The 27,249-nt window shown below is 39.1% G+C and overlaps 1 protein-coding gene across 4 annotated transcripts in view; it reads left to right on the forward strand.

Moving 5' to 3' along the window:
- Nucleotides 1-2,128: 2,128 nt before the first annotated feature.
- WDR11 (WD repeat domain 11) overlaps nt 2,129-27,249 on the forward strand; it is a 35,916-nt gene continuing 10,795 nt past the window's right edge. Inside the window, exons 1-19 of one of the 4 annotated variants that reach the window (XM_038140860.1) lie at nt 2,129-2,325; nt 3,200-3,311; nt 6,586-6,739; nt 7,622-7,795; nt 8,842-9,028; nt 9,500-9,665; nt 9,886-10,000; nt 11,024-11,219; nt 12,291-12,394; nt 12,878-13,054; nt 14,459-14,543; nt 19,369-19,475; nt 21,572-21,647; nt 23,113-23,221; nt 23,526-23,650; nt 24,067-24,214; nt 24,522-24,628; nt 25,095-25,209; nt 26,400-26,571. In XM_038140860.1, the coding sequence (XP_037996788.1) occupies nt 2,240-2,325; nt 3,200-3,311; nt 6,586-6,739; nt 7,622-7,795; nt 8,842-9,028; nt 9,500-9,665; nt 9,886-10,000; nt 11,024-11,219; nt 12,291-12,394; nt 12,878-13,054; nt 14,459-14,543; nt 19,369-19,475; nt 21,572-21,647; nt 23,113-23,221; nt 23,526-23,650; nt 24,067-24,214; nt 24,522-24,628; nt 25,095-25,209; nt 26,400-26,571 (2,515 nt within the window). In that variant the 5' untranslated portion in view covers nt 2,129-2,239. The remainder of the gene's footprint in view (nt 2,326-3,199; nt 3,312-6,585; nt 6,740-7,621; nt 7,796-8,841; nt 9,029-9,499; nt 9,666-9,885; nt 10,001-11,023; nt 11,220-12,290; nt 12,395-12,877; nt 13,055-14,458; nt 14,544-19,368; nt 19,476-21,571; nt 21,648-23,112; nt 23,222-23,525; nt 23,651-24,066; nt 24,215-24,521; nt 24,629-25,094; nt 25,210-26,399; nt 26,572-27,249) is intronic. The other 3 variants (XM_038140861.1, XM_038140862.1, XM_038140863.1) reach the window with 3 other exon arrangements.

Raw genomic sequence — 27,249 nt, forward strand, 5'->3', positions numbered from 1 at the left:
TTCTATTCCTTTCAGCTCTTCCAATGATCCCTATCACTGTGCACAAACCTTTTCCTCATCTCCTCCCTATCCCCCTCATGAATCTTCAGTATGTATTCACCTGGCTCATGCACCCTGATTTTTACCCTATCTGACCCTGAAAACCACTCTGATTCTTTTTCTTTTCCAAACTATTGGTGACACAGCCCTCATTTCCTCTTTTGCTTCCCTTTTTCTGCTATCTGTCCTTATCTTCAACTGCCTTGGAGTATCTATTTCCTTTAGGCATTTCACTCATCGCTTGGTTTTCGGATGTCAAGAAAATTGATAGAAAACTGTCAAGAAAATCTTCTCTTTCTATTGTGCAATAAAAGTTGCAAAAGACCCTTCTCACAAATCTAAAAAAGCAAGAAAATAACCAAAAACACGAGCAGAAGAACGTTGCCCAAGGACACAGAGTAAAAACACACCATTAGCAAAAATAACTAAAATTAATGAAGCTAGTAGCTGCTCAGGCTCTTACAAAATTGATCTCCAGAGGTGCAGATCATGTAGTCCTCAAATAATGACAAAGAAAAGGGAACAAAAAAGCTCTTTACTTCTCCAAACAGGTATTTTTCAATTTTAAGAGTAGAGAGAGATCTTTTGGGATGAGACAGTTTCAAGAAAAAAGTTCCAATGGCACGGTGACCTGGAAGTGACAGTGAGTGATGTTCTGTGCTTCAAGAGCAGAATTCTTTAGAAGACAGTTGGAAAAGGCATCAGCTGCAGGTTGTTTCTTGAGTTCCCACTTGTACAAATTCAACTGTGACTAGAATGAAAAGAAGGAAAAAGAGGATCAGCATTATTGCATCTTCTGTGACAAAGGGACACTGCAGCAGTGTAAGAGCGAGTCGCTGGCATTACATTCTTGCCATCTCTGGCCACCTAGTGGCATCTTTTTCTCCACAAAATGTAACAAATAAACAACTACAATTATTATTCCAAAGAGAAACAAACACCCCAACAGCCCATGTATGTTAAATAATGGGCTTGCAAGTACGGAATTCTTGTTATCTTATTCATGCTGTGGCACAGAAAATTGGTTTGGAAGCTTCACAGAATCCCACAATCAGGTTGGAAAAGACCTTTGGGATTACTGAGCCCAACCTCAGTGCTCTGCAGCCTGGTGTGCTCCAGTGCAAATGTCCAGTGCTCCTGCACAGGGATGTGCCATCCCAGGTGGCTTTACCAGGCCTGAGTGACACTTTGGGGACATTTGGAGGATGGGTCAGTGCCTTGTGGTGCAACATGTCCTGCTGCTCCTGAGGGTACCAAAGAGGTCTGTCACTGTGCTTTGTCACTGAAGAGGTACTTTGGAGCAGAAGTCACTACGGTGAAAAAAAAAAAAATGTTCTGGCTGTCCTGCAGCATCCGAGCAGCTGGAGACAGGACAGGGAGCCCTTTTCCCAGTGAGGTGGCCCAGGCTGCAGCCTGACAAGGAGCAGGAGCATCCCTGGAGCTGGAGCCTCTGGCATCCCTCGGTTCCTTCCCCTCGCAGCCATGGATGCACAACTGACACAGCAGCACAGCATCCCCGGCCATGGGTGGCACATCTGGGATCCCTTCTGTGTCAGCTCCTGGGCTCCTCAGTGCAAGCCATGAAGCTGCTGAGACGGTCCAGCCACAAAGACGATGAGGAGTCTGGAGCATCTCTCTGATGAGGAGAGACTGAGGGAGTGTCTGGGCTACAGAATGAGCGGATCTCAGCAATGCATTTAAATATCTCTAAGGGTTGCCAGAGGATGGTGCCAGACTCTTCAGTGGTAGCGACAGGATAAGGAGCGACGGCCAAAAACTAAAACACAACAAGTTCCAGCTCAGCATGAGGAAGAATTCTTCACACTGAAGGCGGCAGAGCCCTGGGGCAGCTGCACAGGGAATGCGGGGAGTCTCCCGGCCTGAGGACGCTCCAAGCCCACCTGGACGCGTTCCGGCGCCACCTGCCCGGGTGACCCTGCCGCGGATGATCTCCAGAGCTCCCGGTCAACCCGAACCGCCCTGAGATCCGCGTCTGGCCCCGGACAGCGCCCGGCCCGGCCGGGGCAGGGCAGGGCGGCGGAACTGCCGTTCCCGGGCCGCGGGGCCCCGGCGGAGCGGGCAGCGGCGGCGGCGCCGAGGCGGCGCTTCCTGCGGGGCGGTGCCGGCAGGGCCGCGGGCTCGGCACCGGCGGCCGCGGCTGGGGCGGCCCCGCCGGGCTCCGCTCCCCGCCGGCCTCGCCATGCAGCGCTTCACCGTCAACATCAAGCTGCCGGCGCGGACCCTGACGGGCGCCCTGAGCGCTCCCAACCGGGGCGCGGCGGACTGGTGAGGGCCGGGCCGGGCGGGCGCGGGGTCCCGGGTTCCCCCGCGGTCCCTTGGCCGCAGCCACGGGTCGGGCTCCGCCTGCCTCCGCAGGGCCCCGAGCAGCGCCGGGAATCGCGGCCGGGTAGCGGTGGATCCGGCCCGGACAGAGCCGTGCCCAGAGAGCAGCGCGGCCCAGCCCCTCCGGCAGTGCCCATTGAAGCAGAGGAGGTTGAGATTAGACACCAGGAAGGAATTGTTCCCTGTGTGGGTGCTGAGCCCTGGCACAGGTTCCCAGAGCAGCTGTGGCTGCCCCTGGATCCCTGGCAGTGCCCAAGGCCAGGTTGGACAGGGCTTGGAGCAGCCTGGGACAGTGGAAGGTGTCCGTGCCACGGCAGGGGTGGCACGGGATGGGCTCTAAGATCCCTTCCAACCCAAACCATTCTATGACTGTGGTTAACTTCTCCTGAAGTCAGACAAACCTCAACAGATATTCACTGTTACTGTAATAATTGTTGACACACTCCTTTTTTTCGTCTATAAATAAGTAATAAATAAAAAAGATATGCAATTAATTATATCATTGCAAATATATTTCTTACCCGTGTTCTTACATCCAAAATTTGGGAACGCTCTTCATTAATTCCTATGTGATGTTTTAAACTTACGAAGAAGATTCTGAGCTGGACACAAAGAGATGCTTTGTGGTGGCTTAGGGCTCCAGCAGACAGTGCAATATTATTTTATAAAGCTTTTATGTCACTAAATAGTATTTACCAGCTGATAAACATCAAATAGGGTGTCTAGTAGCATGCATTCAGCTTACCAAAACCCTCATTCCTGATGTGAAGAGGTTTTGTTGTGTTTTCCTTGTTGATGATGCTCTGTGCTCTCCCAGGGGCTGGCAAGGTTTGATTGCGTATGGATGCCATTCCCTCGTGCTCGTGGTGGATGCCAACTCTGCTCAGACCTTGCAGGTTTTGGAGAGACACAAAGCCAGTGTTGTCAAGGTGAGATGTTCCTGGTTTAGGGTATGTTGCTTGGTTCTGGTGTTTTTGTTATCCTTCTAAATCACTGTAAATACTTGACATGATATTCATTGATGTGATTTTCACATGAAATCTGATGTGAGATACATATATTTTACATGATCTCTTCTGCAGCTAAGTCACATCATGCATGCTGAAATTTGAGTTGAGGTCGATGGTGTATCTTTCTGGAAAACATAGAATGTAAAAGATAGAATATCTGGAAACATTTGTTAGTGTTACAGAACATGTTTCTAGGAAAGCTGTTAACATAAGAAGATTTCAAGTGAACATTACAAAATATCAAATGAAGCTCTCTGCTGCTGCCCTTTCTGATCCTTCCTGTTGGGAGAAGTGCACCATTTGTCTAGGAAGTTACTTTTAAGCTTTTCCTTCTTTTCTTACCTATAGAAAAGGAGCAATAGCAGGCAAAACTGAACATTTATTTTAGTGATATCAAATGGCTAAAATTTTAGTTTAAGTGTACTTTCCTTTGAAGGTCCTTGACTTGAAATTGCAGATTTTGACTTGGGTGAGTGTGGAACAGGTTGTATTTCTTTAATTCATCTTTGATTGTGGACAATGACAGATTTCACTTAGGGTTTAGAGGATTGTTTGGCTGGCCCATGTGTTTGATGGTCCTTGGCACAGGTGCTGTATTTATTAGAAGGCTGTCAATAATTTATGGAGAATAATAGAGCCTTAGATAGGGGGAGGGTTTAGTGGGATCTTTTTGTAGTAGAAGAAAAAGGTTGAATGTGCCTTCTGTTTTAACATTTTTACTTACCTTCGATAACAAATTGTAGCAAAATTAGTTTTTGATCCATGGGGTGATAGCATTTTAATGACTTTTGTTACATTCACTACCTTTGAGAAGTTACATTATTTCAACAGGAACAGAAGTACTGAAGTCCAATAATTTATAAGTTAATTTTTCAAAGCCACTCCCTGAAGCTTTATGGACAGAAATAGACTGTAAGAAAATGGCTAATTTATGAGGTAGAATAATGAAAAAAAATCCCTTCTATGTGAAGAAATGTGCATTATATAGGAAATGGTTATGGGGCCGTGATCATTGCAGATACCTTTACATTGCTAAGAAATTTTCTTTAATTCCTAAATTGTTTTTTGTTAAGAGTTTGTAAATGCTGAGAGCACAAAAGTGTAAGAAATCTGCTGTGTAAGTCTGGCTTAAACCTCTTGGAGTAAAGCTTCACACCAGCAAACTCAGTCCACTGGGCAAAAACTTGTGCCTCAGTTCTGAAAAATTCCAAATCACACCACATCTGTTATGAAGAAAACATAAAGAAAACCCAATAATTTCTTAATCCCTTTACAGTCCATTTTGCTGTTTTCCTTTAAATGCATCCTCTCCTTTGGCTGTTGTAACTGTGTCTGGAACAGGTAAAAGCTTCCCTGAAAATGGATCCATATTAGTTGTCCGTCTGTCCAAATGCTGTTTTATGGGACTGAAGACTTTGTATGGAGTGGATTATATCTGATTTTACCTTTACAAAGAGTATTGAAAGCATGCTTTTATGGAAGAAAATCTAATTACAAGAGAAGTCTTTTAATCCATCACAAGAATGAGAGGATTGAAATTATGTTTATTAATGCATCCTTTTTTGATGCATTAATAAACAGTGATAATAAGGCTTCATTAATGAAGTGGTATGAATTGTGATAATTTTAAAAAAATCACCTCTGGTTCCTGATTCTGCTGTATTTTGAAGCCAAGTAGACAGTGACTAATACTGCTAGAAGATAGTTTCTTTTGGTCAGGTCTGTGTGGGGACTTGTTGGATCAGTGTGACTGCAGAGAGGAAAGGGGTTCATGGTGTGGGAGCACCACATGGGCTCCGCTTAGGGCTGGTCATATAAAGATCTCCTTTTTTGTTGTTTTGAGCTTGGTGACAACTCCTCCCTTGAGAAAGGATGTTTTCCAGACTTGAAATTTGCTTTGAAGTAATAAGCATTTAACTGAGAAATATATAGCTTTGTAGGTTTTTACAATTACAGTTCCACAGCCACCCGCAGATATCCTCAGGGATAGTTCTTCCTTGAACAGCAGGGAAGCAGGAATTGCAAAAATGAAATTTGTAGGTAGAGGAGAGTCTCTCAAGAATTCTTTGTGATTCTGGTAGAAACATACTTTGAGTTTATAGAGTTAGAGATTGTGTGCTGTGCATGTGTCGCATTTGTTTAATTTATTCAGCTGGTTTGTGAGGCGCATCCTTCTCACACCTCTGAGAGGGGCAGCACAAAGGTGCCAGCAGGGCTCTGAGTGCTGCTGTAAATCTGGTTCATGGTGCAAAGTTAGTGGTGCCTAATGACAGCCCTGTGTCAGTTTTTACATGTCACATTTTCAGGATCTTTCAAGTCCTGTGTCGGCCTCACCCTTTCTGTGACAGGCAGTGACAGCACACAGGCTGGAATTTTTGTAGCAGGTGAATTCCCATTAGCTTAGCAATAATGTTTGTTTATTCTCTCACTGTATGCAGTCTCTCCTGGGGCAGAAGTTCACCTTAAAAGCAGATAGCAAAAAACGTGTGGGATAGATAAGGAAGAAGTCAGTGTTATCCCTCCCCTTGTAATCAGGGAGGAGTTGTAGACAGAGTGTTTCAGATTTCAGACACAGATTTCTTTTAAGTATTGCCAATTTACAAACCTGTGAGGCTTGAAATCCCAAACTGGAAAGTAGTACCTGGAAATCAGTGGTGGCAATGTGATGAAAATAACCAGAAATGTAGCAAATGTCAGCAAGAACTTGTTTTTGTTTTCTTATGAGACAACACATAAATTAAAGACTAACCTTCTTCTTCACCAATACTACAATATATTTGTCAGGTGTGTATAAAAATTGAATGATAATTTTTCAGCTTTCATTTGATAGAAAATCAGTGGGTTTAGGTTTGTGAGTGCCCACAGAACCTTTAAGATTGCCATTTGGTTTCCTCTAAATATTTGAGTAAATTCTTTATGTAGATGCTGTATATGTTTGGATTGTTGTAGCTACCTTCAGGAACAAGTATTGTTGATTTATGTAATTTGAGAATATCAGCCATGCAGTCATGCAGCACAGTGCTGACCTACCTTAAATTTGCACAAGTGATGGTGGCTTAAAGGTATGTTACAGGTGCTGTTGGCATTAACTATTACTGTGCTTTTTTATCGAGTTCATTGTCTGAAAAACATGAGCTGTGGTGTCTGTGCCATCCATTTGTCTCCTTTAACCAATTCCCATCTGCATTTTCAGGTTAAATGGGCTAAGGAGAATTACCACCACAATATTGGCTCTCCATATTCCTTACGTTTGGCTTCTGCTGATGCCACAGGGAAGATCATTGTGTGGGATGTGGCAACAGGAACAGCTCGCTGTGAAATCCAGGAGCACTCAAAGCCCATCCAAGGTAGTGATAGTGCCTGGTGGTTATCTGGGGGTTGTTTTATGGAGCATTGTGCACAAATCCATCACCTGCCTTTTATAAACTCTGCTCATTTCTGACAGGGAATTTTCCTGTTGGGATTACTAGCCCTCTGTATGTTTGCTTGTTCATTTTATGAGTAAATGGAAGATTTACTGTCCCCCAGAGGAATGCTGTGAGATTTAATTCATTATGGTGATGTTTTCCGAGTTCTTGTGACAAAAATGAAATTTTATTCTATTTTTATGAACATTATTGATTGAAATAATATTTACTATGTCAAGTTCATCTTCCTGCTTTTCAGCTGGAGTTGGGGTTTTTTGGGGCATTTCAGCTATTTAAAAAATTTGTGATGATGCTTATGTTATACCTGGTGGGCTTTTAAAATCTATTATATAAAAGTCCTCTTATGAAATGAGGTTGTTTGGTTTTTGTTATTATTATTTGGTTATTATTCTGTTTTATTAATCCTGTGAAAGAAAATGCAACATTTTAAACCTCATACTGGGCCACTGAAAATTTGTTTATTGACTACAGTTCATTTTAGTTTTATTACTTTTTTTTTGTGTGTGTGCATTATAAATTGGGGTTTATTTGCTCCTGACACCGATTCACTGAAGGTTTAAAGAAGTTCTGACCATTCCATTTGAGGATTTCTACAGCTTTTTGGACCAAATGGAGCCTTTTATTTTCTGTGAAACCAGGGAAAGCTCTTACCACCTCTGAAAGGGCTAAGTGTTACACTCAGTTTTATTTTACTCTTGAGTTTGACTGATTAAAAGGTTTTAGAGTGAAGAAGATATTTATGTCCAGGTCCAAACTGATACCATCCCAAATATTAATTTTGTTTCCTATTTCTTTTGACAGACATGCAGTGGCTGTGGAATCAAGATGCTTCCAGAGATTTACTGCTTGCAGTTCACCCACCAAATTATATTGTACTGTGGAATGCTGACACAGGCACCAAACTTTGGAAGAAGAGTTATGCTGAAAATATCCTGTCTTTTTCATTTGACCCCTTTGATCCCTCACATTTGGCTTGTAAGTTTATATGCACAAAACAGTGGGGCCTGGATATGTGTGAGCAGGAAAATTGTTAAAGTGGAATGTAAATGTTGAAATTAAAAGTAATGGATTGGAGAGAATAATGTCAGAAATGCCAGGAAGAAGTCAGAAAGCAAAGGCAGGGGGCCTTTTGCAGTGTGGAATCTTAGTTCAGGAGGTGCTGCTGTGTGGGAAGGGGGAAAGCAGGCATGAGGGGAGAAGTTTGAGATCTGAAAAGTTTGAGACTGTACAAAAGGAAATGTGAAGGTTGTAGAGGGAGCTGGAGGAAGCCAAGGATAAAGAGCCCTGTGAAATGTAAAAGGCTAAAAAGGGATGGGTGCTGAGGGAGAATCTAGTGAGATAAGTAGACCAAGAATAAATGTTATTTTCAACAGAAAGGATTTTAGAGGACTCAGTGTGAGATTAGTACCAGAAGTGATCCAGATATCAACGGGGATGCAGTGCAGATTTATTAATTTTAGCAGAGAGAAACAGAGAAATACGAGAGTCACCATTTTATTCTTGAATTTACCTTCATCACTCCTGACCTGTAATGAGACAGTGGAGTTTCCAGCCTTTGTAGCTCGGGGATTTTTTTATCTGCCATATCATTCAACCTTCTATAAACACTTCAGCTGTACAGCTGAGCTTTGTGCTGCAACATAAATAATGTGAATTAATGATTATTTGAGCAATGCTCTGCATGAGAACAAAAAATGGTAATACAGTCAGTGTGTATTCTGTCTTCTATTTGCATTGTGAATCTTAAAGAAAAACAGTTGGTGAGAGAGAATAACTGAGCTTCTGCCAGAAATACGGTAGTTTTTAAAATAAAAATTGAGAGTTTTTTGATATTAATTGATTTTAATGGATCATCTGCTGCTCTTTCAGTTAGAAAGTGCTGGTTGTCTAGAATGATGAGTTTTCTATCTGATACAGTATTAGCAAAGTTATTAGCATTTCTCCCCACCAAAATGTCATTAAAATGGAATGCCACAATCAAATTGCAGGCTGAATTGTGCTATTTTTCTTTCTTGGTCCAGTGCTCACCAGTGAAGGAATAGTGTTCATCTCTGACTTCTCCCCTTCCAAAGCTCCTGCCAGCTCAGGGAAGAAAGTTTACATCTCCAGTCCTCATTCCAGTCCTTCTCACAACAAGCTGGCTGCTGCTACAGGGGCCAAAAAGGCCCTTGATAAAGTCAAAATCCTAATCAGTAATGAAAAACCAAGGTAGGTTGCAAATACTTCTTCTCAGGTAATGCTTTGTGTACTTGATGTTGTCGATGTACTGAGGTTAAAGGCTGTAAGGTAATGTACACAAGATACAAAATTGAGGTAAGCAGTGTGTCTGAGGGTAATTTCCCATGAATGCCAGTAAATGTCAGGGCAGCCTGTGTTTTTCCTAAGTGAATTGCTTTGGATTTGAGATGTGCAGGAATTACACTTGTTTCGTGTGAATGAAGTGCAATTGTTAAAATTACTCTGTAATCTTATCTAGACAAAAGTCAATAGAACGTGGTTTTGGAAGTCAGTGGTGCCTTGCACTGCTCTGACAGAGCAATGGAAATCTGCAGTTGCTTGTGGTCAAAATAGAGGTTACTTGAAAAAATGCAGTTGCAGGAAAAATGAAACTCTTAATTTTATTTTGAATTTCTTCTGTTCATTACACACACTGATAAAAGTTCATGTCTGATTTTCCAGTGCTGAATCTGTAACACTCAATGACTGTCTTCAGCTGTCATATTTGCCTTCCAAAAGAAACTACATGCTCTTACTGTATCCCAGGGAAATTCTGATTCTGGACTTGGAAGTGAATCAGACAGTGGGTGTGATTGCCATTGAAAGGACAGGGGTGCCTTTCATACAGGTGAGGTAGATTTCATTTTCTTTTCAATTATTTTTTCCAACTAATTGACTTCCTTAGTCACAAATCCTGTAGCTGAAGAAATTCATGGAAGTATTGCCTGTATGGTAACATTTTTAATGATTTGCTCAAACATCAGGAATTGTGGGCTCCCTTGCAAGTGTCCTTTGCAAGGGGTAGGATTTTGAATATGCAATCATCTAACAGCCATCTCTTTGCCCAGGTAATCCCTTGTTTTCAGAGGGATGGGTTGTTTTGCCTCCATGAAAATGGTTGTATCACGTTGAGGGTTCGCAGATCCAACTGCAGCATCACTGCAGCTGCAAATGAGGAGCCGGGTGAGTTTGGTGTCAAAAATGTCCACAAATGAACTTTGATGCCTTTTAATCAATAATTTAACACCAGTAATGACCATCATGCCTCATACAGGATGGTGAATCTTGTGCCCTTCTAGTGTTTTGTCTCTTATATGTTGAATTTAAATTTAAATTTATGCTGTATTTTCCCACAATAAATTCTGAAAATAAATGCAAAAAGCTTTTGAATTCCCTGATATTCAGTGTGAAATAGATTATATTAATTAATTATATTAATATCCTGAATATCCTTTTATTGCTGAATAATACTTAAATAAGTAAGTGGCTTAATAGGCACATGTACAATAATGTTTTAAATAAAATATTAGTGTATTCTTTTCAAGAAAAAAATGTTTTCTAGGTGAACACAAGATTTTGGAAGTAATTTGGTCAATCGGAAAGATTGATTTTAGACCTAAGATGTGAGCTTAAATTTAGATTAAAATCTGAATTATTAAACCTTTGTCTCATGAAATGTTACTAAGAATGGTCTTTTAAATCTAATGGTGGAGACTGGAAAAAAGGGAAAACATAGTGAGTTGTGTTTGTTCATTCTGGTTTGGGCAGTTTGCTAATTTTTAGTGAGCTACATTACTGGCTTCCAACTTCACCAATAAACCTGGAGTTTTGGATTGTGGAGAGCAGGTTCTGCCCAGATGTGAAACAGTTATTGTTTTAGATTTTTCAAGATTCATATGGAATAATATATTAAATATTCAAAATGTATGTCTATTTTATAAATATAAATTATATGTGTATATAAATATACGTATTTATTAAAAGTATATACATATGAATATATGTATATAGTTACATTTTGGAGAACTTTCCAGAGCTTTGTTGTGTACAGCAAGATGAAGAGTGTGGTTTTGGTTGCTTTTCCTGATTGTTGCACAGGAAGCACATGGATTTCAGTCGAAGTGCTCAGTCATGCTTCCCTCTGTTGCTTGCTTCCCTCCCATGTTTTTCACTCTGTGTGCTCTCTGTGGGCTCTTGGTGTTGCAGATCCAGAGCCAGCTCAGGAGCTGGTTTATGATTTAAGAAGTCAGTGTGATGCCATCAGGGTGACCAAAACAGTTCGGCCCTTCAGCATGGTGTGCTGCCCAGTGAACGAGAACGCTGCGGCTCTCATAGTCAGTGACGGCAGGGTGATGATCTGGGAGTTAAAATCCAGCATTTCTGGCAGGAATGTGCGCAGCAGGTAATGGGATTTACTTCTCTTACCAAAGCTCTTTGTTTTTCCGAGTGGTGTTCAGTATTTCGTTGTGTTTTAAAGGCAGCGGTGATCCTTCTGTGTGTGGAAGTGTTTCATGGCTCTACATGTGTGTGAGTGAGGGAAGAGGAGTAAATTATGTCTTCCAGATAGATCAGTTCCCTTTCTTTGAGGAAGTGCAGGAACTGTATTTACTTTTGTCTTTTTTTTTTTTTTAAGGCAGTTCCACCCTGAGTGTCTGGACTAAGAAAACAAAAGATAGAATTTCTGATTACTTGTTTTATTTTGGGGGAGCATTTTCCTCTCATTTGACATTCTGCAGATCATATAATTTCCTTTAGGAATGAATCCCTCAGTTTCAGTCACTTGTAAGGACCAAAATGAGTCTGTAAAGAACTACACTTTAAGTAGAGGAATGGATTTCTGCTGGATTTGTGTGAATTTGACTCTGAGCAATATGAAGCTGCACAGTAGGTGACTGGAATGTGGTGGTATAAAAAATGTTTTTATACACAGAGCCTTTAGAATTTTAGATTTGGAGCAGTCTCTGAAAATACTGTGTGAAGTGATACAGTGCTTGGAACAGTCAATGTATTAAGGTTGTTCTGCTGCAATAACCCTTCAAAGTACTATGGAATGAAATAAATAACTTACTGCCATAAAAGAAATAGATTTCTTTTAAATGTCAGTAGTACCAAGTTTTCAACATAGATCCTCTTGTTGCTCATCAGAGATTTCGTATTTTCATTCTTAGTGTTCCCAAAAATAGTGCTAGATGGATTAATTGTGCTGCATATCCAGGAAAGCTGTTTAGAACCTAAATGTTCTTGCTTTTTACTTCTTCTGTTCTTAAAAGTTATTTCTAAAACATTGATCTTTCTCAGGAAATATGTAATATTGCAAGAGACAGGTAAGTCTGTGCTCTTAGCTGATGACACAGAGCTGCCCCAGCCCAGCAGGACTCAGCTGCCAAGGCTGCCCAAAATAAAGGGGCAGTTTGAGTCCCTTGGGGATGGAGATGGTGCCTGCATGAGGAACTTGTTCCCATTTCTTTTGCAGTAGTTCCAGTGCTTCACCTCTGTATTCCCCAGTCTCCTTCTGTGGAATCCCTGTAGGAGCATCCCAAAACAAACTTCCAGACCTCTCATTAGACAACATGATTGGTAAGAATTTCTTCCATTGATCCCACTGCTACTCATTTCTTATGGTTTAGAATCATTGCACATCTTAACTTACTTTAAAACTTAAGGTATTTTTTAGAATTATTTTCTAATAGTAACTCCGAAATAGAAGAATTCCTGTTTGCTAAAGAAATCATCAAATGAATCCTCTTGAGGATTTTATGTTGAGGATCAATGTTTCAAGTTCATTTTCTTTGAGGAAAAAAAGTATTTTAAAATGGAATTTGGACAAAACACTTTGAGTTTTTGTTACTAATCTTAGAAGCCAATTTATCTGACACATCCCCTCTCTGTGAACTCTAAACAGCAACCAGTCTTCAGAAAAGTTTCATCATGCCAGGCTCAAGAGGAAGAAATGTGTCTTATACATTGTTTGTAAATTTTTATTACACAAATTTCTGTCTGAAAACTCTCTATAACATCTCCAATTAAAATTTCATGCTAACAAGAGCTTTCACTTTTAAGCAGGGCAGGGTGCAAGCATTGGAGAAGAGCTGAGGAATTCATTCCTGCAGGAAGTGCACCTCAAATTCCTGCTGACAGGACTTCTGTCAGGGCTGCCTCTGCCTCCCTTCGCCATCCGCATGTGCCCGCCCCTCACAACCAAAAACATCAAACAGTATGAGCCCATCCTTGCTGTTGGTGAGTGCCTTCAGCAGGTTATTCATTGCTCTGAAAAGAATAGATCCTGTGTTAAATTCAAATATAGTTGTTGGTACAGAAAAAAAAAATTATATGTTGATGCTGTGTAATTTATTGCAGATAGTGACCCGTGTATTGGTTTGGTTCTCCAAGTCCTTGGGTTCTTTTTTCTTGCCTTGGGTTTAAGTAATGCTACCTGCAAAATGCAATATAGTAGCAAGTGTTTATTTATCCTGTTATTTACTGTGATATTGGTCTGCTGATACACTCAGCATTTTATGTGTTGCTCCCACTTCATTCTGAATGTCAGGAAATAGGGACTTCTGCAGCCCTGCATTCCTACAACAAGCAAATGAGCTTCACAGAGACTTTATTTTTCTTCTGATAGGAATTTCTAAAATTACACTTGCAGCATGTTATGTTTTCTGGATGAATCTATTCTGTCTTACCACAAATGTAGTTAAAGTCATCTAGCTATTAGAAGCCAGTGAGCACCTGATGTATTGACTGAGAATTTTCCCTATTTAAAGCTGATTTTTCTGGCATCCTCGTTCATAGGGCTCTAAACCACCAGCAGCCCATCACGACATAATGTGATGATGCTAAAATGTAACTTGTGGTTTTCCATGAGCTGCAACTGTTAAAAAAAGTGAAATATAATGATTAGAAAACAAATAGGTGTAAAGTGCATGTACAGCAAGGTCTTTTTTCTTAACATACCTGAATGGCTCTTTAGGTATCCATTGTTGTATTTCATGGAGTTGATATGAATATAATGAAGTGTCAAATGGAAAATTGTAAGTTTCAGTATTTCAGAAGGTTTTTGATGTAATTGAAGCTCAAAGCTAATAGGTTACTGATTTCTAATTTGAAAGAGCTCATTATTTCAGGATGAGAAAGCAGAACTGCTTTAATGATTCCATAAAATCTACCCAGGATTCTCCCCTGGCATTATTGGGGGGTAACAGTTAAAACATTTCCTTGAGGCATTTACTCATCTCCAGTAATCAAAGCAAGAAGAAACATTCCTTTCTTCTTCAGCTGGGTGTGTGTGCTGTGGAAATGCAAGGAAAAGAATCAGATTTTCTACAGGCTCTGCAAAAAGGTTTGGGAAAATGTCTTGATCCAAGTGGATATCAGTGGCTGCAGAGGGTTTAATATTTGGGATTTAAGTGCTAGAAATTCACATTGTTTTTGCAAAATTGTAAGATATTAATAGTTACAGGAATCTAAAAATAAGACAGAGAAAAGAAAGAGAGAAATAAGAAATTAAGAAAGAAAAAGAAAAAAGAAAGAAATAAGAAAATAAGAAAGAGATAAAAATAGCTGTAAATCCTGCATTTTCACTGAAGCATGGAAGAAAATGATAATATATGTGCCTATATTTTTTATCAATTTTTATAGGTACAAGCAATGGCTCTGTCCTGGTGTTTCACCTCACAAGTGGACTCCTCCACAAAGAGTTAAGCATCCATTCCTGTGAAGTCAAGTAAGTTTCGTTTTAATTCCTGCTGTAATCCTTCTAGGAAACAAACGCTGAAACACCTGAGTGATGTTACCCAGCAGTGTGGGTGTCTTGCCTTGCTGTTAATGAAATCAGGAGAATTGTTAATGAAATCAGGGTAGAGTGCTCTACCCTGCCTTTGCTGTGTGAGAGCTGCAACACCCTGACAAAACTGTAATGAAAATTACACTGAAAGAAATATTGGAATTGCATCTGTGCCTGCTGATCTGGGATGCATATCAACTCCTTCCAGTCTCTTCAGTGCACTACAGGACAAAGAAGTCTTTTTAGGACAAGAAACTTTATTTATTCTATAACTGTTGTGATTGAGTCCTTTGAAATAGTCGTGGTTGGTATCTCAGGCTTTATTTACTTTATCCCCTTGGGGCTGAAATTGCTGTTGAGACAGTTCTAGTCCTAAGAGAAGTAAAGATAATTTTTTCATGACTGAATATAGGAATCAGTATTTATCCATCCTGAGAAGGAGCAGAGTAAGTTTTAAAGCTTTTGTGCCTTGTGTTTGTGTGCACACAATGGCAGAACTCTTTGGATAACTGATGGCACAGATATTCAAGGTGCTGCTTGCTGGATACGTGTTTCCAGGCAGATTTAAGCATGAAAATAAAATACTAATTTCTAGTACAAATATTAGTAAGAAATTGTATCAGAATTGTGTTGTGAAGCCTTCATCTGGTTAAGGTCTGCATTTTACTGTGCATTTTGCAAAAAGTTAAGGAAAGTGCAGGTTGCTGAGAATAGGCAGCTCTGAGAGTTCATTGTGGAAGCTTGCTTGCAATCTGCCACCAAAACGAAGTAACTTTCTTTATGTTTGTGGTGTGATTACTTGACCCTTTCTCTTCTAAACCATTTAAATCTCTTGGTTCCATACCATTAACTGCACATGATATTATTTTAATTTTACTTTCTGTTATACAGCACAAGAGGAGAGTCCTTTTTTATTACAGTGATTATAGAACTCAAAATGAAAATGCCTACTTGCATTACACATGTCAAAAAAAAATTAGGATGGAGAGGGAGGAGGAAATAAACACAATTTTGAAAAAAAAAAGCGTTATGCATTACTAGAAGTATTGTTAGTTTGGGATTTTCAATTTTGTAAAAATTGCAGCTATTGAGAAACTTCAGTAGTATATTGCCTTTCTAGCTAATGCCCTCAACAGATCTTTCTAGAATTCCTTTTAAATGTTTGTGAATTCTGTTTAGCCTTAAGCTGTTATCAGGGTATATCTTTTAAATATTTGTTAGCTTCCTCAATTGTCTGAATGAGTTTCTACATAATTTTTACAAGTTCAAGGGAATGCTTCAAGCAATTTACATTAAGGCATGGACATTCTTTTCTTTTTTTAAATTAATTTTCATAGAGTGCAGAAGTTCTGCTTTCACTGGGAATTGTTACTTTACCTCTAAAATGTGGATGGATTGAATAATGCCTCTGTTTCCATTTTATCTGAAAGAACACCTTCAGGGACCATCATTATTTTAGTATGTAATTGAGAATACCCTGAAATTGTAACTCAAGGCCAGCAAGCAGAGTTCTCAGTACTCTTTATTTAGGAAGAGAATGTAATATGAATAAGGCAGTTTCCCTTTACAAAACCAGTGTTCTGAATTAATGGCCACTGAGTTGTTTGGGTGTTAGCTATTATGATTTTTTTTTTTTTTTGAGATTAAAGTGTTTTACATATGTAGTCACATGCTGATTTATTTATTTTATAACTATTTTTGCTGGGGTTTTTTGTTTGTTGGTTTTTTCTTTGTGTTTATTTAAACTTTGTGTTGTGACTGGAAGGGAGAAGAATTACCTTTCTGTCCTTCCTTTTAAGATATTTCATACTTGTGGGTAACCTTGAATATTCATTTTATTTATGATTATTACTTAGATTACTTAGTTTTCACTATTTGTTTAGAATTCTGGAAGTAAATACTTTTCTGTTGAGTTTAATTTTATTTTTATAAGGAGATGGAGGTAAGAAGCAGCAGAAATGCTTAAAGCACACGAAGAGGGGAAATCAACCAGGCCACTGCCAGGAGTGTAAAGTGAGGGGGGAAATCGAGAAGGGGATTTTGTCCTGGCAGGAGCTGGGAGCAGGAGGTCAGGATTCCTTCAGGACAGAGAGAAATACAAATCATTCTTCTCACTAAGAGAAACTGGAAGAGCCATGAAATAACCAAATCTGATACCTGTGAGCAGCAGGCAAGACAGGAGATAATAAAGCACCTTCGGTGCAGAGAAGAGTATATTTGAGAGATGCAAACAGAATGCCTGCAGTGCTTTCAGTTCAGTGGCACATTTGCAGCTCTCAGTGCTGCTTTTGCTTATTCTGGTAGTGAAATAGCTGAGACTGGAGCAGTGCTGCTCATTCTGTTTCACTGAAGCTCAGCGAGTTCAAGGCTGCAACAGCTTTTATTTTTAAAATTAAAATCTCACTGACTGTAACAAGAATGTCTATGGGCCTGCAGGCACAACTTGAAAATTGCTACATTACATCCAAATTTTAGCAGTTGAATTGAAGCTGTTTTAGCATTTGAATTTCAGTCGACTGCTTTTTGGGAAACTGCTTTGCAAACATTCATCACCTCTTTAAAAAAACTTTCCTTGAATAGAGAAATTAGAATGAAAAATATCTACCGCCACTTTGGGAGCACATATGGTTTAATTTCCCATTTTGCCTTTCTCTTTTTCTTAGAAGCCCTAAATTTAAGTAGCAGCTGCCATGTCATAAAGTCACAACAATCTATTCCCAACTAGAAATGTAATTTGTGATTTTATGCACTTCAGTGCACTTTGTGATTTGTTTGCATTGGAAACATTAATCAAAACAACTGAGTCTCACTCCTGAAGTAAATGAGACAAGTTGAATGTACAGAAACTCTAAATATTGCATTTTAAAAGCGTGGATTCAGTCTGAGAAGTGGTTGGCAGCTGAATGTAACCCTTAATTCTAGTAGGCAAAGATGATTTTTAGGAGGAAATGTTTGCTATTTCAATAGGGAAAGCATTACTTGTTTCCATCATTAAAATTTGAACCACTGTCTTCAGATTCTCAATTTCTATGTATGACAGTGACAAAAATTATGTTGTTTCAGGTGCAAGCAGTTAGCTGAGCTTTCCTTTTGATTTTGAGTGTCTTGGGTTTCTGTAGATTTTTATTGGTATTGACAGATGAGATGGCCAGGCAGCAGCAGAGAAAAAGGACTTGCCCTGTTAAATCTGAGCTGATGAAAGAAGTGTGGAAAATGCTTCAGGTCTTTGCAGGAGAATGGTGAATAACTACCAGCAATAACAATGCATTGGGGGTGGACTTTTTCCAAAAAACATAGCTGAGATAAATGGAAATGTGTCAGAATTCACATTTCTTCCATTTCAGAAAGCTCCCTGGATTTATGACCCTTTGGAGACTTGCAATGTCACCCATTACTGCACTTGTAGATTTCTATTCAATCATGCCTGAAATGTTTCAATTAATAATTGAATACTTCTCATTTTGATTGAAGTTAATGGTTGAACTTACATAGGTCCTGCTGGGAAAAAGACTGGGTCTTAAATTTTTACCTTTTCTTGAGGACTTAGGAATAAAGCTTCCCATGTTTTTAAAGCTAAAAATAATAAATACACTGAACTAAAATAAGTAAGCTGAACTAAAATAATAAATATGGCTGTAAATTGTAAGTGCAAAATATTATGGGAGTGCTTTTTGGTTTCACCCATGTTCGTTGTATTTAGGAAGCTTCTACTTAATGCAGTGCGAGTTGGATTTACTGACACTAAATCATAAATTCTGTTACTTATTTTTCTCACACTGCACATATATTCTTCCAAAGCTGGCAGTTGATGAACCAGAATACTTGTCCTGGGAACAATTCTTAAGTAATCTGTGTTGGAAGGCTTTGAGGAAACCTTAAATCCTTTTATCTGTGTTAAAATGAAGTTGAGCACGTGTGTGTATTAAAGTTCAATTTCCTTTGGAAGAACTCCTTGATTTATTTCACAGGTAAAGCAATTTTTGCAGGCACTGAGTGTGTATAGGAAATGGGGCTGGAGAAGGCTCTTGTTTAGGGACAGTCCCACCCAGTGCCACTTTCTGTCCCTTTTGCCCTGTGGTGTGTTTCAGAAATTGGCTTAGAGTCCATCTGTGCTGCCAATATGTTCTGTTGAGTTTAATTTTATTTATTTAATTATTTATTTATTAAAGCACTGGCACTTTACATCCTTGCAGCACTGCAATGTGATTTGCTTGGGAGCTGCTTTGGTGTGATCTGAAAGAACAAATACAGAAAAAGGGCCAGGTTTTTGGATCTTTTGTGAAATCTTTTCAAGGTTTCTCTTTTTATAATATCTTTATTTCTCCTCTCTCTGGACTGAAAGAATTAAGTCTACCCACACTGCCACCCACATGAATATTTTCCTATGTGCTGGGAATTTGGAGTTGTTTGATAGTCACCACTGATTTGATCAGAGCAGGGCTTTTAACCCACTCTAGTGCTGAGTATCTGTGAGGGCTTTTTGCAAAAGTTAACAGTGTTTCTACCTGAATTTTTTATTTAACCAAAGTAGAGCTAATGCAATCTGAAAAGAAAGCTGCTCTTAAATTTAATTCAGTAACTTATATTCACACCATAGTTGTTAATGTGTAGCTTCCTTTTATGCTTAAACATGATGTTTCCAGAAAGTGTAGGAAATTACATCTGTGCTGGGTTTTTAAGAATATATGTGAAAAAAAATACTTCAGGCTTCTAGCAATTAAAATATTTTGGCTGATATGCTCCATGTATTTCCTTCTGATCACAGGGGAATTGAGTGGATCAGCTTGACTGGCTTCATTTCCTTTGCCACATCAACACCCAACAATCTGGGACTGGTCAGGAATGAGCTGCAGCTGGTGGACCTTCCAACAGGTTTGTGTTTCCTGAGAAATCTGCTCCAGGAGCTGACAGATTTGCTGGGGAGTGACAAGCTCTGACTATTATTTGTTTTTATTCCTTCTGTTGTCATGATAAAATAAAATAATAAAGGAGCTTTGACTGTTACTGCTCTTCTTTGTGAAGCCACAAGATGTGTTTTGTCTGGTGCTCTGCAGACAGACTTGAACCAGCACCTTTGCAAAAACATCTTGGACTTATTAAAAAATAATAAGTGTCAGCAGGGGGTTTAGGAGCAGCCACATGGGGTATTAGTGGTGGATTTTGTTCACTAACTGCACGTATTTCCATATTTCCAAATGTGTTTTGTCACAGTCTGCATCCATTCATGTGCCCCTGAAACAGTGTTGAGCCATTTGTTGTGTTGTATTGCACATGGTCAGGATTTGAGTGTGAATGAGTGTAAAAGGGATTTGAAACAATAAAAACTGGTACTTTTATAAAGAATTGGAAAGGTTAGAAAGCAAATAACTGTTAAAAGATACTCTTGATAGCAAAATTAACAGGTTACATTTTTTTCAACTATTTTGGCCTCATAGTGGATGATAAATACATTTGTAATGAACTCAATATTTGCCCAAGAAGAGGTATAACTGAGCAGATTACACAGCCCAGAACAGGAAGCACTTCAATAATTTTATATTATTTTTGAATGTGAAAACCTGCAGCCACTTAAGTTCTAATTGAAGAGCCTGATTCTTGTAGGCTAATTCTGAATTGGTTTATACAAAGTGACTTTTTAATTGGGTTTTTTTTTAAACTTATGGAAAAACCTCAGTTATATTTCCAGGGTGCTGCACAGAGAGGTTATTGTTGTAGCATAATATTATTGTAAAGTTTTTCATATAAAGTCTTTTGTTCATCTGTTCAAAATCAAAACAGGAAAGATGCTTGCACTGGGAAATTAATCTCATGTAAAATGGGAATCTGATTTTTCATTCAGCTTGTAAATCAGTATAGAACATTTATAGACAGAAGGCATCAAATGTTCAGAATTTCTGCAGGCAACCAAGTTTTGAGTAAATGTGAACACATGAGACCCTAGCATTTGGTTTGCTTAAAAATGGTGCATTTCCTCTTTTAAAGCTTTCAGGAAAGGCACAGCAATGTAACTGTTTGAATTTTCCATCTTCCCTCACTTAGGAGCCCAACTTTCTATTTTAGGCCCAGGAAAACTCTGCTGATTGAGATTTACTTTGAATAAATTCTCATGTACATTTCTGAACAAAAATATGAAAAAAAAATTGCTAAGATGTTTAAAATAGAGTAGAAAGAATTCCAGTAGCCTCTGGCAGGAGAGCTCTAACTCATGTTCTTGATAACTAGATTTCCTCATGTAGCTGGCTTAAGTAATTTAGCTGTGAGCTAGAAGAGGAGCTAAAGTTTATAGCTTGAATTTTCCTTGAAGCTAAGGAGAATGAAACTTGCATAGAAGATGCTGTTTGTAGGTCATTATTTATTTTGATAAATGTATGTCTTTAACACCTATAATTCTGCAACCCTTCCTACAAGTGGATGAAAATTTTGTTGAGGATGAGATTATAAACTCTTAAGATTTACTGTTTTAGCTGGAAAGGAAGAGAGAATGGTTCTGATAAGTGTAGAATGTAGCTCACCATGAAATTCCAGCACAGTTCATGGCAGAGTTAATTCCTCTTCTCAAACTTGAAATCTGTTAATGAATTTCCTCCTTGGGGAGTGGAGACAATCTCTCATTGACTTTGAGTGGAAAATAATAACTCTTGGAACTCTATATTTATGTAATCCTGATGCATCCATTTGAATTGCTGTGCTCTGGAAGTGAGTGAGGAGTTAGACTTGACAGCAGAGTTTACAATATATTTAATGTAAACTTTGAGATTTTAATGATGAACTCTGAAATGCATTAAAATGAAACACAGTAAAGCTTTGACAATGACAAGAGTAACTTTAGAGATGACAGGCGATTTGGAGATGTTCTGGTTTGGTTAGTAAGCTGGTTCTGTTTACGAACAGAACAGTTTATATTTAAATTTTTCTCTTTCTGTTTAGTTTATTGACTGTTTCTGTTCTCCCCCTGCTCTGTGCTCCAGGCAGGAGCGTTGCGTTCCGTGGGGAGCGAGGCAACGACGAGCCAGCCATCGAAATGATAAAGGTGTCTCATTTGAAGTAAGTGCCTCAGCCTTGGGAAGTTTATAAATTTCACTGTACTGCATGAAAATCCTCAGAACATCGTAGACATTCCAAGACAAAAAGCACTCCAGAGTGTATAGGAAAATATTCCACAGCATCAAGAGGAAAATGCTTCAGAATATTCATTCCAAGTGAAAAAGCTGTGAATGTTTCTGTGGTTGACTTTGCCACTTCAGGATCCAATCACATTGCAAAATCAGTAATTAATATTTTATTTCTTACAGGTATTATGTTTACTGAACAGGTCTTTTGATAGTATTAAGGAGATTAAAAGTGCTGAACTGTTATTTTCAACTTTGTATCTGTTACGAGTTAATTTTCATTTCTATAAATTAAGCATTACTTAAAATTAGGAAATTTGGCAATAAAGATTGGATGATTATTAAAATGTATTTAGCGTTTTAAGTATTTCACACCTTTGCAATAATTGTCTGCTGGAAAACCAGATGTGAGATACAGTTGTTTGAAAAGTCAGCTGATAAGTGACCAAATTGTTTCCTTTCAAGTCCTCATTATTTTGAACTCAGGCCTATGACAGGAGGTCCTGATCTTCATTGTATCAAAAATAATAATTGTAGTACTCTGGAAAATTACTGCACTTTCTTGTGTAAATGAAATTAAAGTAGTATTGATTTTAGTAGGGCATTGTCTCTAAATCTTAAAAGCTTCTTCTTTACAGAGGAGGAAAAAAAAATTAGTATCTCTAGCTTGCACAGGAGTATTTTTGTATGTAGGAGTTCCAGAGAATCTGGAAGAGTTCAACCATATAATGTTCTAAATAATGCATTAAAAATTAAGATCAGCCTTGGGCTTAGATGAAGAGGCTGGAGAGTGTTGAGTGAGACAAGAAAGGAGTTCACTTGCAGAGAGATGAGTGCAGTGCTTGAGAGGACAAAATTGCTGCATGACCTCTGTATTTTCAAGTTAAATGTGAAAAGTGGTAGGCTAAAGGTGTTTACACTCACCCAGCTTCACAGATGAGCAGTCTGAAGACACGACTGAAAAGTGGTTTAGTGTGAGATGATTTTATGCTCATTTATTCTGGGATTAGGAAGTGGCATGCATCTGCAGGAGGGAAAAAATTCTGTCCAGCCTGCAGTCCTCGTGTGTTTTTCTGGTATTTTATGCCATCAACTCAGGCTGAACATGGTGAGATCAGAGGTGCTGCCGCTCTCTCTGAATTATTCCCCTTGTCTCCTCCACAGTAATTGTGCAGAACCACCTGGCAGAAATTTATAATTCTGTTAGCTTTGAGGAGAACTCTTTTTCAGACATTCTTTTGCTCCTCAGCAGCTCAAGGGAATCACAAGCTTCAGAGGGGGATTTGATTTGCTCTGCTAACTCGTAGTTTTTGAGGGTCTCCAGAGTGCTGGTGTGAACAACACAAGTGAAGTAAAATGCTCAAATGACTCTTGCTGGAGTAAATTCTCATTTGTTTCAGGCAGTACCTGGCCGTGGTATTTAAAGACAAACCTCTGGAGATCTGGGATGTCAGAACTTGCACTCTGCTCAGAGAAATGTCTAAAAACTTCCCTACAGCCACTGCTCTGGTAAGGAATAAACTCTGTTATCTTTTAATAAATGTAATATATGGAAATAGTATAAAATCTTAGAACAATTTTGCAGCAGGTGTTACTGTGGCTGTAGCATGTACAGAGAAGTGCTTTAACATTTCATCTGTCACCAAATGGAGGCAGGAAAAAAGGAGATTCTGGTGAAGAAATCTGCTCTGCCCCTTGGGTGATGGAGGGAGGTACTGCGGAAAGCAATCTCCTTGAAAATCATTATAAAGCCTCAGAAAATTCAGGGAATAAACCTTTGTCTTTTCCATTTTTCTTGGGCCATTTTCCACAGGAGTGGTCACCTTCCCATAATTTAAAGAGCCTGAGGAAGAAGCAGCTGGCAGCCAGGGAGGCCATGGCCCGGCAGACAGTGGCATCAGACACTGAAGTCAGCAGTGTGGAGTCCTCTGTGATCAGGTATCTCCCCTCCTGATGGAGTCCTGGGCTACAGCAATTGTTGGTTTTTCACCATGTGTCATTCTTCTAATGAAAAGAATATTTTGGGACTGATTCTTGAGTATATGGCAAGCAAAACAACTTTATGGACCTCCCTTTAGTTTTCACATGTGGGACTTTGATGTACCTGTTCCTCTCAGGTGTGTCTGTGGCAGTCCATTGGTTACCTGGTTCTTCAAGTAAAACTCTTACTTACCCTTGGACAAATTACTTGCCCTTTCCACAAGAGTGGAAGTAATAAATAGTTAACTGTTATATAAATTCTTCAAAAAGATATTTATTTTTTGTGTGTTTTTTCTGTGCATTAGGTAGAATTTGTCGTGCAATTCTGATTTCAAGAAAGAAATAATTGTGTCTCATTTATGTTCTTTTTAAAGCTTGTTGCAGGAAGCTGAAAGTAAATCAGAGCTGAGCCAGAACATCTCTGCCAGGGAGCACTTTGTGTTTACAGGTGCTGATGGGCAGGTTTATCATCTCACAGTAGAGGGAAACTCAGTGAAAGACAGTGCAAGAATTCCTCCAGATGTGAGTTCTGTATCTTCGATGCTTGAATTTTTTGCTTAGCTTTGACTGCCAGAAAAAATCAGGGATAAGCTTTGTAGCAGCAAGTCAGTAATGTAGTACTTTGAAATCTGAAATGAATTTCAACATAAAAACTGAAAGCAGTTCTGTTTTCACAGTCTTATAAATAATTTTTCCTGTTTTAACTGAGTACAGTTTGGTCCGTCATGATGTATAATATTTTTTTAATGAATACCAATGTTGAAATGTTTATTCATATGTTTGAATCTATTAATCACAAGATGTTTTCCTGTTTCTTAAATATTTTCAGGGAAGTATGGGTAGCATTACTTGTATTGCCTGGAAAGGGGATATCCTGGTGCTTGGAGATGTTGATGGAAACTTAAACTTCTGGGATTTGAAAGCTAGAGTATCCAGGTATGAATGCAAATTAAATCTGTCAACATGAGATGATGAGTATTAGAATGTGGAATGTTTTCATCCTTCCTCATTTTTGGCCTTCACTGTAGGGAAAAATGCAAGTATTTTGGAATAAAAATTCAGAAAATGTCTACTGTGTCACAGTTTCCTACATTTAATCTCTTGTGTTTTCAGAAGAATTAAGATTTAATCAAGGTTTTAAAACCAGCTAGATATCTTTTTTTACATTAAATCTGCAATGGCTTCTGGTAAAACATTAAGTATGGTAGTATTTATTCCAACCGTTTCATCATTTTAGTTTAATAAATTCATAATCTGGACATCCATTTGTGTGTGCATCTGTAGAGAGATTGTTCTGCTGCTCAGTCTGTGCAATACCAGGATCTGCAAAATTCCTGGAAAGGATTCCTTTTCCTACAATCTTGGGTGTAGGATGATGGATCCTAATCTTGTCTTTCCTTAGGGGGATTCCTACTCACCGCAGCTGGGTGAAGAAAATACGGTTTGCCCCAGGGAAAGGAAACCAAAAACTCCTTGCAATGTACAACGATGGGGTAGAAATTTGGGATTCCAAAGAGGTAAGTGGCTGTGGGTTTGATAGGCACTTCTCTTCAAAGCCCACACCTCAGCTCTGAAAAACAGGATGAGTGAGGGGTTGAGTTTTACTGAGTCAGGATTTCTTGCTGGCAATTGCGTGATAAAGTCATATGGCTTTTTCAGAAGACTTACTCCCTATAAAGCATCTTTGAGCTGCCATCAATGAGAAGTATCTTCCACTCTCAAAGCTGACAATATCTGAGATTCTCTTTGTCATCCTCTTGTAATGGACCTTGAAAATTTAAGGAGGAGTTTCCAATTTGAGACTTTCATCTGTGGACAGGAAATTGCTTTCACTGCAGGTTTCTTCTGTGTATGGTCAATAGATTTAATTTATTTAATTTAATAACCAGAACACCAGACACCTGTTCATTAACACTCTCTAGCTTCTCTTCTTACTCAGAAACTCTATAGTTATGTTCACAAACCTTCTGGGGTTTACTTTTAGGTCTCTCAGGGGATTATAGTACCATGAGGAAGGAAATATAATTGTACTGTTTTAACTTAGCCTGAACTTATTCCAGGGGCTATCAGGGTATGAAAGAAGAATTTAAATTTTTTTCCTGTTCACTTTGTAATGAGCACCAGCTCCAAACTCAGACCCTGAATTAGTGCAATATGAAACTCCACTGGTGATAAAAATAATCAGCAGATTTGAACAACTACTGTGAATTACTTGAGTAGGATATTACCCAATGAGTCTCTCCTTGAAGCACATTTGAATAGTTTTGATGCCACAAGGTACTGTAGCTGCTCCCTCTTTTTTCTAGGATAAAGGAGTTTTCCTACATGAAAGCGTTTAAAATTAAATTCACATTTTCAGTCAAAAGTCTTTCAAAGTATCCGTAGTAATATTTTATAGTCTCAGTTCTATTATACATCTAATCCTGTCCTGTTAGAAAGGATAACAAAAAGGCAGCTGTACACTATGCTCAAAAGGATTTTTTTTGCAGCCCTAAGTTGGGAAATAGTTTTGTTCCAGGGCAACCATGTGACCTACTCCAAGGTTTCTAAAGTCCCTACTCTCCAGAAAATACCATTATTGAAATGATTTATGGCTAACTTCACCTTTGATGGTGAATTTTGTGCTGTGCCTCCTGGGTGTGTGACACAGCCTCACACTGGGTGATGGAGAGGCTGCTAAAAATAAAAAAGAGCTGAACTTTCGCAGGTACAAATGGTGAGCAGTTTAAGGAGCGGGAGAATCGTGAATTTCCGGATCCTGGACGTGGACTGGTGCACGTCAGACAAAGTGGTGCTGGCAGCAGATGATGGATGCATCCGAGTGCTGGACTTGTCCATGAAGCCCTCGTGTTTCAGGATGGATGAGCAGGATTTAATAGGTATGTCACGTCTTCCTTGCTGTCCACTGCTTGACACTTCTGCACTCCTCTTTGGAAAATGGAGCTCAGCGCTCCTGTTAGAACAGGGAGATGTGGAGATGTTGGTGCCTTTCTACGGCTTTTCATGGATACAGGTAATTTTTTTTATGCTTAGGTCATATGTGTGGAAACCCAGAGCACTGGGAATATTTCTCTGTCTGCTCTGGGGTGTCCTGACGTCCAGGAGAGCACTGACTTTGACCCTCATTCATGGAGACCATTTCCTAGACTTCAAGATAAACTGGAATCCACACAAGTGTGAAATAGGTTATAGAGAGTAGTGTAGGTGTGTCACTGGGTGAGAAATTTAGGTTTTGGGATTTTTAGTATGTTGTGGATGGGAGCAAGATGGAGCGCACAGCGTGTTGTCCTGGGTTTCTTCATCATGCTTCTTCTTCCTCCTTCTTCATGGGTGTGGGTGGCATTTTGTAATTGGGCAGAAAAGTCCTCATTGCGGGCTCTGTGGGATCAGTTATTGAGTTAAAAGGGAGAATAATCCAGGTGTCAGTTCTTAATTGGATAGTTTAGTCTTAAAAGCCCTTGTAACAAGAGATTGTTGGCCATTTTGTGCCTTCTAATGAAAAGCTGCTGAACTCACAGTAGTGAGACTGTTCTACTGATGAGAAATAATAAACACCT

Source organism: Motacilla alba, chromosome 6 (assembly GCF_015832195.1).
Source record: "Motacilla alba alba isolate MOTALB_02 chromosome 6, Motacilla_alba_V1.0_pri, whole genome shotgun sequence".
NCBI classification, from domain to species: Eukaryota; Metazoa; Chordata; class Aves; order Passeriformes; family Motacillidae; genus Motacilla; species Motacilla alba.